Source organism: Charadrius vociferus, unplaced genomic scaffold, assembly GCF_000708025.1.
Source record: "Charadrius vociferus isolate BGI_N301 unplaced genomic scaffold, ASM70802v2 scaffold161, whole genome shotgun sequence".
Lineage (NCBI taxonomy): Eukaryota > Metazoa > Chordata > Aves > Charadriiformes > Charadriidae > Charadrius > Charadrius vociferus.
The window spans coordinates 4,325,078-4,336,824 of NW_009646928.1; the positions used below are offsets into that span (position 1 = coordinate 4,325,078).

At 39.1% G+C, this 11,747-nt stretch overlaps 1 protein-coding gene across 1 annotated transcript in view; it reads left to right on the top strand.

The window, feature by feature from the left end:
• Positions 1–11,747, top strand: part of STK39 (serine threonine kinase 39) — a 120,005-nt gene that overhangs the window by 29,108 nt on the left and 79,150 nt on the right. The window contains exons 2-4 of the mRNA XM_009894648.1: positions 4,601–4,624; positions 6,654–6,768; positions 11,489–11,597. Coding sequence (XP_009892950.1) covers positions 4,601–4,624; positions 6,654–6,768; positions 11,489–11,597 — 248 coding nt within the window. The remainder of the gene's footprint in view (positions 1–4,600; positions 4,625–6,653; positions 6,769–11,488; positions 11,598–11,747) is intronic.

Sequence of the window (11,747 nt, forward strand, 5' to 3'; positions counted from 1 at the left end):
GTGATTGATAGGGCTAAAATGTTTTCTAGTGTTGAAATACAGGGCTGTCAGGTAGGTTGGTAACCGTGTCTGCTGCTGTGTTGTTTTCACTTTAAAAACTAATCATGATAGTAGGGGGAATAAAACCATGTTCCACACTATATATAGTATATTGGATTGGAAAACTGGTAAGGGATCTGGGATACTGTTTGTCTTACTACTGTAGCTTCAAAGGCAAGACTCTGCAGTATGTGACATGACTGCATGGGGTAAAAATGTATTTCTCTTACTAGAGAAATGGCTCTATTTCTGCTGAGCTTCAACAGAATGTGTGATCTCGATCCACCTGTAAGTTATTGTTTCTTCCATGTGCTTAACAAACATAGCGACCATATTTTTCGTGGTTCATTTATTTTACTTGTTTCAATAGAATTGTACTAAATAAAGAGATTAAAAAATATCTCAGGCTGAGGTTTAACTTCAGCACTTCTTGTCGGTCTCTTCTGGGAGAGCCAGGATAGGAGAAGAGGGAGGGGGCAGTTGTGAGGTGGGAGGAGGTAGCGACATAGCCTCTGTTTTTCTTTCCTCCCTTTCCAAACTGTGTGCTTATTGCCAGGTTTACTTGAATGCCCCAAACATGGTTAATGGTCATCCTTGGACCTTCTAATCTGGTCTCAGTGTGTTGATGGCATTGTACCAAGCTTACAAGTGCTGAGCTTTGTAGGGCCCGAGGCAGAAGTCTCCTTACCAAAAAAGTGTCTGAAAGCAAAAAGCCGTCACTTAGGCTGATAATTTATTTCAAAGCTAAACAGAGTCACTGCTAAATAAACCTATGTCTCATCTAAATGTGTCTGGTTTCACTTTCTAGCCACAGATCTCTTTAATGCCTTTGTCAGTCAGAGTAAAGTTCTTTAAAAATTATTTCAACCATGACTGGTGGTGATAGCTGATTATTCTTCAGATAAAACAGACATTTCAGAAGAGTTCCTTCACTCTTCACAATAGTGTGTCTGGGCACATTGATGGAAGGAAGGAAGACTTTTACATTTTCCAGATCATTAGTATAGGTTCTCCACTTTCTTTGCAGTATTGATTTGTCTCATTTCCTGAATAATTAGTTCACAATTGATAGTTATTTGCTGTACTCTGATGCTAGAGACCTCTGTTCAAGAAGGTGGATTCCTGTTATCATGTGCTTTTGGCAGAAGAATTTCTTTATTCTGTTCTGCAGATTTGACAGGGAGGGAGTTGTAACATAGTACTGCATAGCAAACCTCAAAATATTTCCTATAATTTATCTAGCCAAAACATCTGATATAACCAGTCCTTTTACTATTTTAGTGAGGGTGGAGGGAAATAAAGAGAATAGTTCAAAAAGCCTAGTCATTCCCTCCTGCCCTCGTTTGGTATGTGGGGTTTTATTGCTGCTTGTGAATTCCCCTGCCTTTTTTTTTATTTCATGGAGAACATGATGTCTGGTTAATACTCAGGCTGGCTGTATCTTAGCCTTGGTACAGGTTGGCTCAATGCTTGTATAGAAACAGTCCTGTAGATTTTCTGTAATGCATAATTATTTCGACATGGACATTTAGGCTACTTTAAGATTTCAGTGGGATCACAGAAATATTTGTGTACCTTTATCATCTTTGGAGAGTTTTTTCTGGATTATTTATGCAATGTGCGTTTGAAAAGTAGTATGGGATAAACTAGACCTCAGAAATTTTGTTTCAGCTGCTCTCCCACAAAAAGGTAAATACAACAATTGAATAACCCAGTGATTCTGTGGCCATTAGGATGATCTTTTTAAATGTCCAACTGCAGAACAAATTCATTTTGTATAGTTCCATGAAGAATTAATGATATTAATTGTTGAATGATGAAAATGCAGAAGTAGCAGTTCTATGTATGCGCATAGATGTCATAGAACACTTAATGTATTTTAAGTGAATTATGTCATAATCCTAGTGGCTAGGATAAACAAACTAGTATCCAAGTGAGCTATAAGGGGAGAGATTTGATCCCAGCATGAATTAAGAACACAAAATGGGCAGGAATTGTTAGTAGATTGTATTTATGTGGTTATCCCGCAGTTCTTAAGAACACAAGCATTTATTTCATGTGAAGATGGGGAGAGTAATCATAAGTGCACTTTCTGTGAAGAAACTTAGTTCCAGAAAATTTTAGAATTTAGTATGGTGGTCTAAATGAGCTGAATTATAATTTATTTTTAAACAATAGAAGTAATATGAAAGAAAATGAGCAATACTGAAAGATCTCTTGAGTATTGTGGGGTAAAAGCTAGAAACCGAAAGATATTAAAGGTTCTTTGTTCTCCGTTTCTGAACCAAAAGTATTGCTTTGCTACCAACAGAACTGATTCTTACAAGACTGAAGAGACTCGTTCTGCACAATGCTGCCATGGAATGTATTGAAGTACTGATCAGTTCATAACACATACGCAGTAATGCCGGGAATATGCTACACAATATTGCATGCAATATACAACATCGCTTTCAAAGCTTGTATACAAGCACAGCTGCTTTGTATGTTACAAAAAAAACCCCACATATTTTTATGAGGGGAAACCTAAACTAGACTGCATTTGTGCGGCAACAGTTTGTGTGCACACGTGCACTGTGCTCTATGCAAAAGGAATCCTTCAGTTTCGCTGCATATGAGCTGCATTTAAGAATGACCTGGGTGACTGTTCTTCAGAACTGGACTGTCTGAGAGATTAAATAAAAATACTTTCATAGCTGCTTCATCCATTTTCATAGGTTTTATTCTATTTATTATTGGCTTCTTTTACAGACAGTCATAATTTAGACTTAGATTTGCGGCTGACTTAAAATTTGTGGTCATTAATCAGCTACATTTAATTGGAGGTTTCTGTATGCTGGGGGAGCAGAAGAGGTGTGTAAAAATGCAGATGGTGTAGGTCAGTATGTAAGAGTTTGTATAGATTCTGAGATGAGGTATTTAGTGTTCTCCAATTACATCTGCTGTCTAACTCTTCAGAGGCCTAGTCAACAAGAAAACTTACCATTACCAATAAATTACATCCTTCTCTTCAGAGATTAGGTAGAAGAACCGTGGGGTTGGGGGTGGTGTCTTTGGGTAGAGTGAAGGGATCTAGTGAACGCAGAATCTTTAGAAGAGGTTAGTGTTGGAATACTGTAGAGTAATACTGAGCTACTAAAAAAAGCCTTAGTAAATCATTATGGGGTAATGAGGTTACTGACTTTTGTTTTCAAGGAGGAGAAGAAAACTGAATGCTTCTAGATCTACTTGGAATAGTTACTGTGCAGTGATGAATGAGTGGAAAGTGGCAGACCTCTATATATAACATGCTTACACTAGAGAAAGATGGCAGCAAAAAACGTGAGGACAAGATGAATCTCTGATTTGTTGCCTGTTGTGAAATGGGAGTGGTAGGCATATTGTGGACTGAAATCACGTTATTTCACTGCTAACTTCTGAAATTGGCAAAGAGAACTTGTCTGTAGCAGGAGAACAACTTTTCCAGTAGTGGAAAAAAACTGTCATTCTTACAAAGCTGGTTTTTTGAGTCTGACCGCTGGTAATCCTTTGTTTTGTTCTTCTGCGGGAGACAGCGGAATGTAAAGACTTCATGGTTTAGCCAACCTGAGCTTTCATTATACTACATCAGTCTTCTAAATAGAGACTGGATGCTAAAACCAGTCTGTGCTTTAGTTGTGGTATAGTTAGTATGTTCTCCGCTGTGAGGGTTAGGTTTTGGAAGACTCGTGAGGCTCAGCTTACCTGAAGAAGTCATGCCGTCTGACAAGGAATGGTTGACTGTAATCTATTCTATGCAATCGTTCTGTGTGACCCTAATTTGTTATGCTAAATGGTTGTCTGTTGCAATTTTGTTTCACTGTGTGATAGCGTGTATAGTTTGTTATCTTTTGACTGAAATGCTAATCTGGGTAGTCCTGTTTATAACAGCCACTCCTCTGGAACACTTCACATTTCCACTTGTTTAGTAGACTAGAGAAGGGCATCTCTTTATTGACAAAAAAGCAGTCTTCTGACCAGATGGGAAAGCTGCAAATTTTCCTCATCTTTATCCCCGGTTGTTCACCTTGTGAGCCAGAGGAAGAGAGGGGAACAACTTTTAAGAGGAAGGAGGCATGTAGCCATCAAGTGCCTGGCTTCTACTGCCAGCAGTACTTGAAACTGCTTTTTCAAATGAGTTTTATATGTAGACCAACTGAGAATGCAGGCTGCACAGATTGCCTTTACTATCAAAATACGGTATTGCATAGAGTTTTCAAAAGGCAGGAGAAAGAAGAAACCAAGGTAGATTGCCTTTATTCTAAACATAGAAAGCTTTTTGCATTGACAGTGCATCATATTCCTGTGGTGAAGAATATTCCACTGTAAGTCATCTCTATCTGAGGAGAAAACACAGGGAAATGCACTGAAAGGCTTTTCATATAAATAAACTTCAAACTCTAGTTTATGTCCTAAAATGTTGCATTTCATCCTCTTTCAGTAAGCAAAAGAGGAACAGATCTTGTGCAGAAGGGTAGTTCAGGATTAATCTTGCAATCAAGAGTTTTTTAATAGTAGTTAGCACATAGTCTTTGATTTGGAGTCTCACAGAACTTAAGCAAGTGATATAGCGGAGTGGGGTCAGGGATGTGACAGGACTTTTTTTTGCAACCTGATTTTTCCAAAATCTTTTGAAGTGTTACTTACTGTCATTTTACTTTAACTTGAGGAAGCAGTAAGGGTTTCATTCTGGCATTGGCTGAATAATTTTTCTGTGTGCTTTTTCTGTTTGTCCTTTATCCGGTCTTTGTATATGAATCCATTTTGAAAGTGAAGAGCTGATTTTTTTTCCAACAAGGAGATAAAACTACTGGCATAGATGAAAAATATATATGAAGCAAAATCTTGGTCTTCATTCCTTATCCTTAATAGATAAAAGTTTAGTTTCTTCCCCCTGCCTTAATCTACAGTTGTGTGTCCAAAGTAACGAGAGAATTTATGTCTCGATGTCTACCGAATGGGAGCTTCATTAAAGTGATGTAGATGAGTCTTACTTGAACTGAATTGTGCTGACTTGGTGGTTCCTTCCTTGGGATGCCTTATATAATTTTTAAAATCACTCTTAATTCTTTTATTACTTACATTATTGGAATTTTTAAAGGCTTTGTTCTGTAAGCAGACAGAACAGGACCTGTCAATATTTGTCTGTGACCGCATCCTGCAAAAACATGACTAGTTAGTCCTGTTGAGACTTTTTTTTTTTAAGATGAGCTCAGAATTTTCTAATGAAATTCATACACTGAGTTAAAAAGCTTTGTGATTTGAGTGTAAGCGTCATGTGAACAAACAATAAATGAAAATAGCTAAGCAAATGGCAATTAAAACATGGACAATAACTTTCAGTCATGAGGTATTGTCGGTGTTGTTTTCAGATGTGCAGCGGGAAAAGCTCTCAATTGTTCTTAAGTCGGCTGGTAACTGAATCCACCTTTGTAGAGCTTGACAACAAAAGGCTTTTTGTTCACAATTTGTATTCATCTAGGACATGCCAATTACTGAGCATAAATAGAACATAGTGTATGAGCCGGCCAATATAACATGTTGCTCAATTTGTGACTTACCAGAAATCCATAATTTATATTAAAATAGTTAGAATTACAGGTAGAGGCCGCTTGTCGGTGGATTTTAGATTTCTGCACGAACGAGCATGATGTAATTACTTTGAGGAAGCACACACTGCTGTATTTGATGTGGCAGCAAGACGTGCAACCCAGGCAAAACTCTTTCTGAATATTACTTGCAATCATATCATTAATTTAGTGAGGCAATACTGACTCGGGCAAAGCCAGTGGGTGCTCGATAAAAGAAGCAACAAGACCTTTTTATTCCTGCTGTTTGCAAATAAAGCATACTAAAGAAAATTACTGTAATGCTTTGCCCAACATTTTTCAATTCCACCAAGCTTTGTTATCAGTGTAGTTGTATGACCATATGTGATTTGCATGTCAAGTAAGCATGACTGACTTTCTCTGCTGGGCCATTCAGCAGCCAGCATCTTCTTATTGTCGATGTGATACTTGGGCCTCCCATGCTCTTTACAAGAATCAGCATGCTTTTTGTAGGCTTTTTGAGCACAGGTGGAACTGTAGGTTCGGCATGTACAATTTTACTGATATATTTCTGTTCATTGCATAGTGGGAACAAAAACCTGGTTAAACAGGGACTGACCTGAAAGAACAGAAATAAATAACATTTGGTAAAGCACACATTCTCCGCCCCTCTGCATAATGTTTGTAATTGCGTTAACTGTGCAAGTCACGTTCTTGAATAAGATGTGTCCAAAGACGAAAGTGTAATGGTTCCCAAACTATATGAAATGCATTGAGGTGGTGGGTGTGACTTGATAAACAGGCATGTCATTTTAAGTTGTTGGCTCGGGAATTTTTTGTGGAGTATGGAACAGAAACTTTGAGGTTTTTTTTTCCATTTGAGAAGTGTGTGAGCGTTCTTGCTAGTGGAAAGGTATGCGTGTGGGGAAAGCACTGAAAAAGGATAAACGGCAGATTTTAAGTTCTTTGCCAGTGTGGGGTTCTTATGTTGGTCACTGGTTTAAACTCCTGTTATATTAAGACTATGTTCCTTTTCTGCCCTTTTACAGGTAGCGGTGCTACAGCAGTTGTCCAGGCAGCACTATGCAAACCCAGGCAAGAACGCGTAGCAATAAAGAGGATCAACTTAGAAAAATGCCAAACCAGTATGGATGAATTACTTGTAAGTAAATCGGAGGGGAACATGTTACATGGAGACTATGTACTGTTTGGATTTTGGTTTTCGCTTGGTCCCAGAGTGAGGGTAGAATTTTATGCAGGATAATAGTGAGAAAAGGATTTGAAAATAATCTGCAAGAAGTATTCCCTTCTCCTAAAAATGTATTTTACTAATGTATATTTTCTAAGGCCACAAAAATAAGAAGTGCAAATTTGAATCTTGGGATAATCAACTATTGAGAACTGTGGGAAGAACCTTATCCCTTGCTTTCTGGGAGAGTCAGTTTTCAAGAGATCACTCTCTGATTGTCTGTCTTAATATTGAGGAAAGATACATTTTCCTTTGGTTAAAAACTGATTAAAAATATAAAGGTAAATTTAGTAGGTCTCCTTAAAATGTCTAAAGCACCAAAACACAGCAAAAACTAGTTGTTGTATCATTTTGTAATGATAACTTTGAGGGGAAATGTAGGAATGGCTACACTGCCATCTGCACAAGGAAACTCTTGTTAAGGCTAATAACACACATTTATCCGATAGGCCATAACAAGCCATTTGAGGAATGCTGTTTGTTTGGGTCACTGATCAGAGGAGGAAGGAACCTGTAGGAGTCCCTTTGTAAAAGGCACTGCAAGAGTTTTTCCTCTGCACTGGTTATGGCAATCCAGACAAAGTCACAAAGAACTGTTAGAAAACAAAACCTGTTGCTTTCTAATGCTCCTAGTCAGGTGCTTGTAAGACTAATGCATATTTATATATAGGCAGTATAATGAGATTTGAAGGACACAAAACCATTCTAAAAGTGAGAACACTCTCTTCTGTTCCACAGGTTATACTACTGCCTAGAGACTGTGAGCTTTTTCTAATGCAGAAATTCCTGCCTCTGAAGGAAATGATCTCCTCAGCAGGGAATTGCCAGTGCAAAAGATATCTTGAATTTGATACAGAGGGTATGGTCCATCCAGTTTCTTCAGATAAAATGGCTTGTTTACAGTGGAGGACCCAAAATGCTCTTCCCCTGGTGATTAATGGCACTCACCTTCAGTTTATGTAACAGCTTGTATGAGGCATGTTTTTTTTAAAAGAGGACTGTAGTAGTGGAAGCTGCCTCTGAAGTAGTGAGGCTTCTATCAACTAAAAACTCAAAAGATAAATTCTGAACTGTGTTTAGAAAGAGAACAGTCCAAGGTGAGATGCTGTGCATGATATATTAATGTCTACAGCCCATAAAGAACATTTCTATAAAACCAGAAATACTAATAATTGTAATATTAAATGGTCAAAATATGATCGTTTTTTATTAGAATTTGAACTAATAATGGGAATTAAAAAGTTACAACAAATAAAACCAGACAAAACTGCCAATTATCTCCAAGAGATATCCATATGGTCTAGAGAAATGACTGCAGTTAGTTACCAGCTTGTACAAAGTCACCTTAGCAAGTGCTTGAGTATCTTTATTGCTGATATGTCTCCACTGTCTGCCGAATAAGGCAATAGGTCTTGAATTTTTGGTCCCATATGCTTTCTTCTGGTATGAAGACAACTGTCCATACCATCTTTTTTATTTTTTAACAAGTCAATTTCTGCTTTTCTGTGTTCAGATTTTGTGTTTATTTTATTTGTTGATCTCTTTTGATCTGAACATAAATTCTGGCTTTCTGAGTTCCTATGTAGGAGGGTAAAAAAAAAAAAAAAAGCCCATGTATGATTCCTTTTATTTTTATATGTGCATACACACATGTGCACGTGTACACATACATAAGTAATTAATTTTATTTTTTCTGTGAGGGGAAGTATACTTACTCTGACTCGATTCTAATAGAGAAATTTTGAAATTTTATTTAAAAAATAGAAATGTTATTCTGTAAAAGGGCATAATTGACCTTCAAAACTCTTGTTACAACTGTACTACCATTTTTATGTCAGTTGATAATACTTAGAACGCTCTTGCATTTTGGGTTTTTTAATACTGTTTTTGAGTCTGCTTAGTTTTCAATCACTTATTTTTCCAATAGTTTCCATTGGCACAGGGATGTTCTAAAACTCTGTCTGCCCTCTGAACACGCTGTTTTGTAAAATCCTGCTGCTGATGCTTATGGATGGTGTGCAAAGGCACCCTTCACAAATTCTCAGCTGTGTGGCCTTCAGAGAAGTGGAAAATGCAGCAAGCCCGATGCCCACGTAAGCAGACTTTGGGCCAGTGTCAGTTAAAATAGAAAGGCAGTGGGGGAGGGAGTTTAAATAATACTAAGGTTACACAAACTGCCAAACTCCTGAAATTCAATACTCTGTTTCCTGCAATGTCCTGTGTTCTCACTATTGTAAGCTAAATGTAACTTAACCCCATGAGCCAAGTAAGAAGTTCCTGTCCTTAGTATTATCCTCACTGGGTATCTTCTCCCATCCCCTTACCTCCAGTTTTTTAAAACAAACAAAAACCTCAGCACTACAATCCAAAGAATATTCTACAGAATGGCTTATTTGATTGAATAGGTTTTCAAAACTGTTTGCATTTCCGCTCTGGATAGCGCTTCAGTGCAGGCTCTCTGGAGGAGCCCCTCATGTGTTATGCCCAACCCCTCCAACAGCCATACCCTGGGTGTCCGTGGAGGAGGCCCCGGGGAAGCACCTACAGAGCTGTGGCACGTGGCTGGTCACTGGGATCTGGACCCGGCCCTGTGGGCACTGCGGCTGAGCACCAAAAGGAGCTGTCTCGCAGTTGTTTATTAACTGTGTCACCCACCTGCCCTTAGGCCAACACACATTTTTGTGCAGCTGCTCGGTGAAACTGGAGCAGGAATAACCTGGCCGAAAAGAAGTTAGCTTTTAACCTGGGCGTATTTCCTGATGTAGTGCACACTTACGCTTGCACAAGGGAGGGAGAAGCAGAGGGATGAGGGAGAGACTTTAAATTTTAAGTGCCACTATGGCTTTGGTGCTGTTGAATATCTGGAGTGATGTGAATATGAACAATGTTCTGGGGCATTTTCGTGGATGTCCTGCTGCTAGCTTTTCCTCTGACAGTGTGACCACAGTCAATTAGCTACATATCTGCACTGTTAACGTGTGAGTAAAATAGATGAGGTGTATTTTTGCCCAGTAGTGGCAGGTGAACTTTTTGAGCCATCTTTATATTACCAGCATAGGAAAAGAATAAAACAATATAAGAAATGAAATAGTAATAGAGTGGGAGAGTTACAGTTAAGATTTGGTATGGATAGCTGAATTAACAACCTGAGGCAGTAATTTGAGTTGTGTTTAAGCTGACGTGCCTGCTCCGAAAGGGAAATGTGCCACACATATTTTTTTCTGTTTTCAACCTACTGTCTCCCAGGGGAGGGGTGGGAGGGAAAACTATTTTGCAAATTGCTCAGTTATTCAGGCTCATTGCATGATTATCCAGGCATTCATCCTTCTGTGGTTCAGGGCTCAGAAGTTGTCTAGGGAGGAGGACTTTTGACAATAGGACTAGCTGAAGTGTATGTCAAACTACAGCCTGACTTAATAGTCACCAATGGGCACCACAAGATTAAATCCCAGTCTTTAATACCTGTAATTAACTTTTTATTAGAAAGTGGCTGTGATCTCAAGTACATTGCAAATAACAACAGCAAAAAAAACCCTCTTTGAAAGACTTGCTGAATTGAGGTTGAAAGTTGAAAATGGCATCTGTGGCAGGTTTAATCGATCTAAACGGGACTGCCAAAGTGCCTGCTTTGGGCCAGGGTTGGTGAGTCAGTGTGTAACACAGGTCCACCTGAAAGCAGTTGCTTTTCAGGGAGAAAGGGGAGGTCGAAGAGTTTGGTTTTTAGCTGAATTGGCTCCCTGACTGGCTCACCCTCCAGGAGCATGTCCTCTAGCGCCAGGGATGGATCAGGGTGGTGGGGAGGGCAAAGTAGGGTTGTGGGAGCTTAAGTTGGTGTGAGGCCAAACCCTCTGGTACAAAGCAGGCCTAAACGCCCCTATGTAAAGGATTGGCAGGATAATGAGAGCTGCCGGAAAGGTGTTACAGAACAATTATGTGAAAGAGTGAATAGAAAAAGGACTCCGTTTGAAATAACAGATACAAGGCAGTCATTCTTAATCTGTACAGCTGTGGCGTGTCATAGATGGTGTTACTTGGTAGTGCCACGTTGTGCATCTGTTGGTGACTGTGTGCTCCTCTAGTCAATTGTTTCCTCTGACTTTTGGTCTGTAACATTGCTTTTTCCTCTTGCCCTTCTGTTTGATTGCGTGGCTCTGGTGTCTGCCTGTCCATCCCACAGTAGCTGAGTCAGTGGTGCTGTGTCCTTTGTCCGACAGCTTCCTTCCTTTCCCACCTGCTCCCATTCTACTTTTTTCATATCCCTTTTGAACAGGAAAAGCAGTAGGTTTTGATCTTTCTTTATGTTTTGTTGTCCAGCCTGTACCTTCAGTTCTTGGAGACTGCTCATTCTTCATTGCTCACTCTGAATTTGGGACTTTAACAGTAATTTATTTGCTGCTCTCAGAAGAAAATTGATGTAGTTATGCCTGTATCTCCTGGCCAACCCCCCTTGTGTTGTTTGCAATATTGTCTTGCACAAAGATCTATAGGTAAACTAAAACGATTTGGTGCCTTGATGCGTATTCTCTGCATACTTCAGTTCTGTTATAGTATTTCACTTTGGAAATTAACTTTCTTTCTGTACAAACAGAACTGATAGCTGGCTTTGTTACGTTGGGCTTTGTATTTCTTACAGAAAGAAATTCAAGCAATGAGTCAATGCAATCACCCCAATGTGGTGACCTATTACACATCTTTTGTGGTGAAGGATGAACTTTGGCTGGTTATGAAGCTGTTAAGTGGGGGTAAGTTACTGGTTTTACTTGTTTAGCTGCAAGGAAATTGATTTTTTTCTGATGTACCTTCTTTGAGTTAATTGACCTAAACTAAGTAAGGGAGGGGGGGGAGGACAGAGGCTGCATCAGATGAACCTTGAGACATAGGTGTGTTATAGC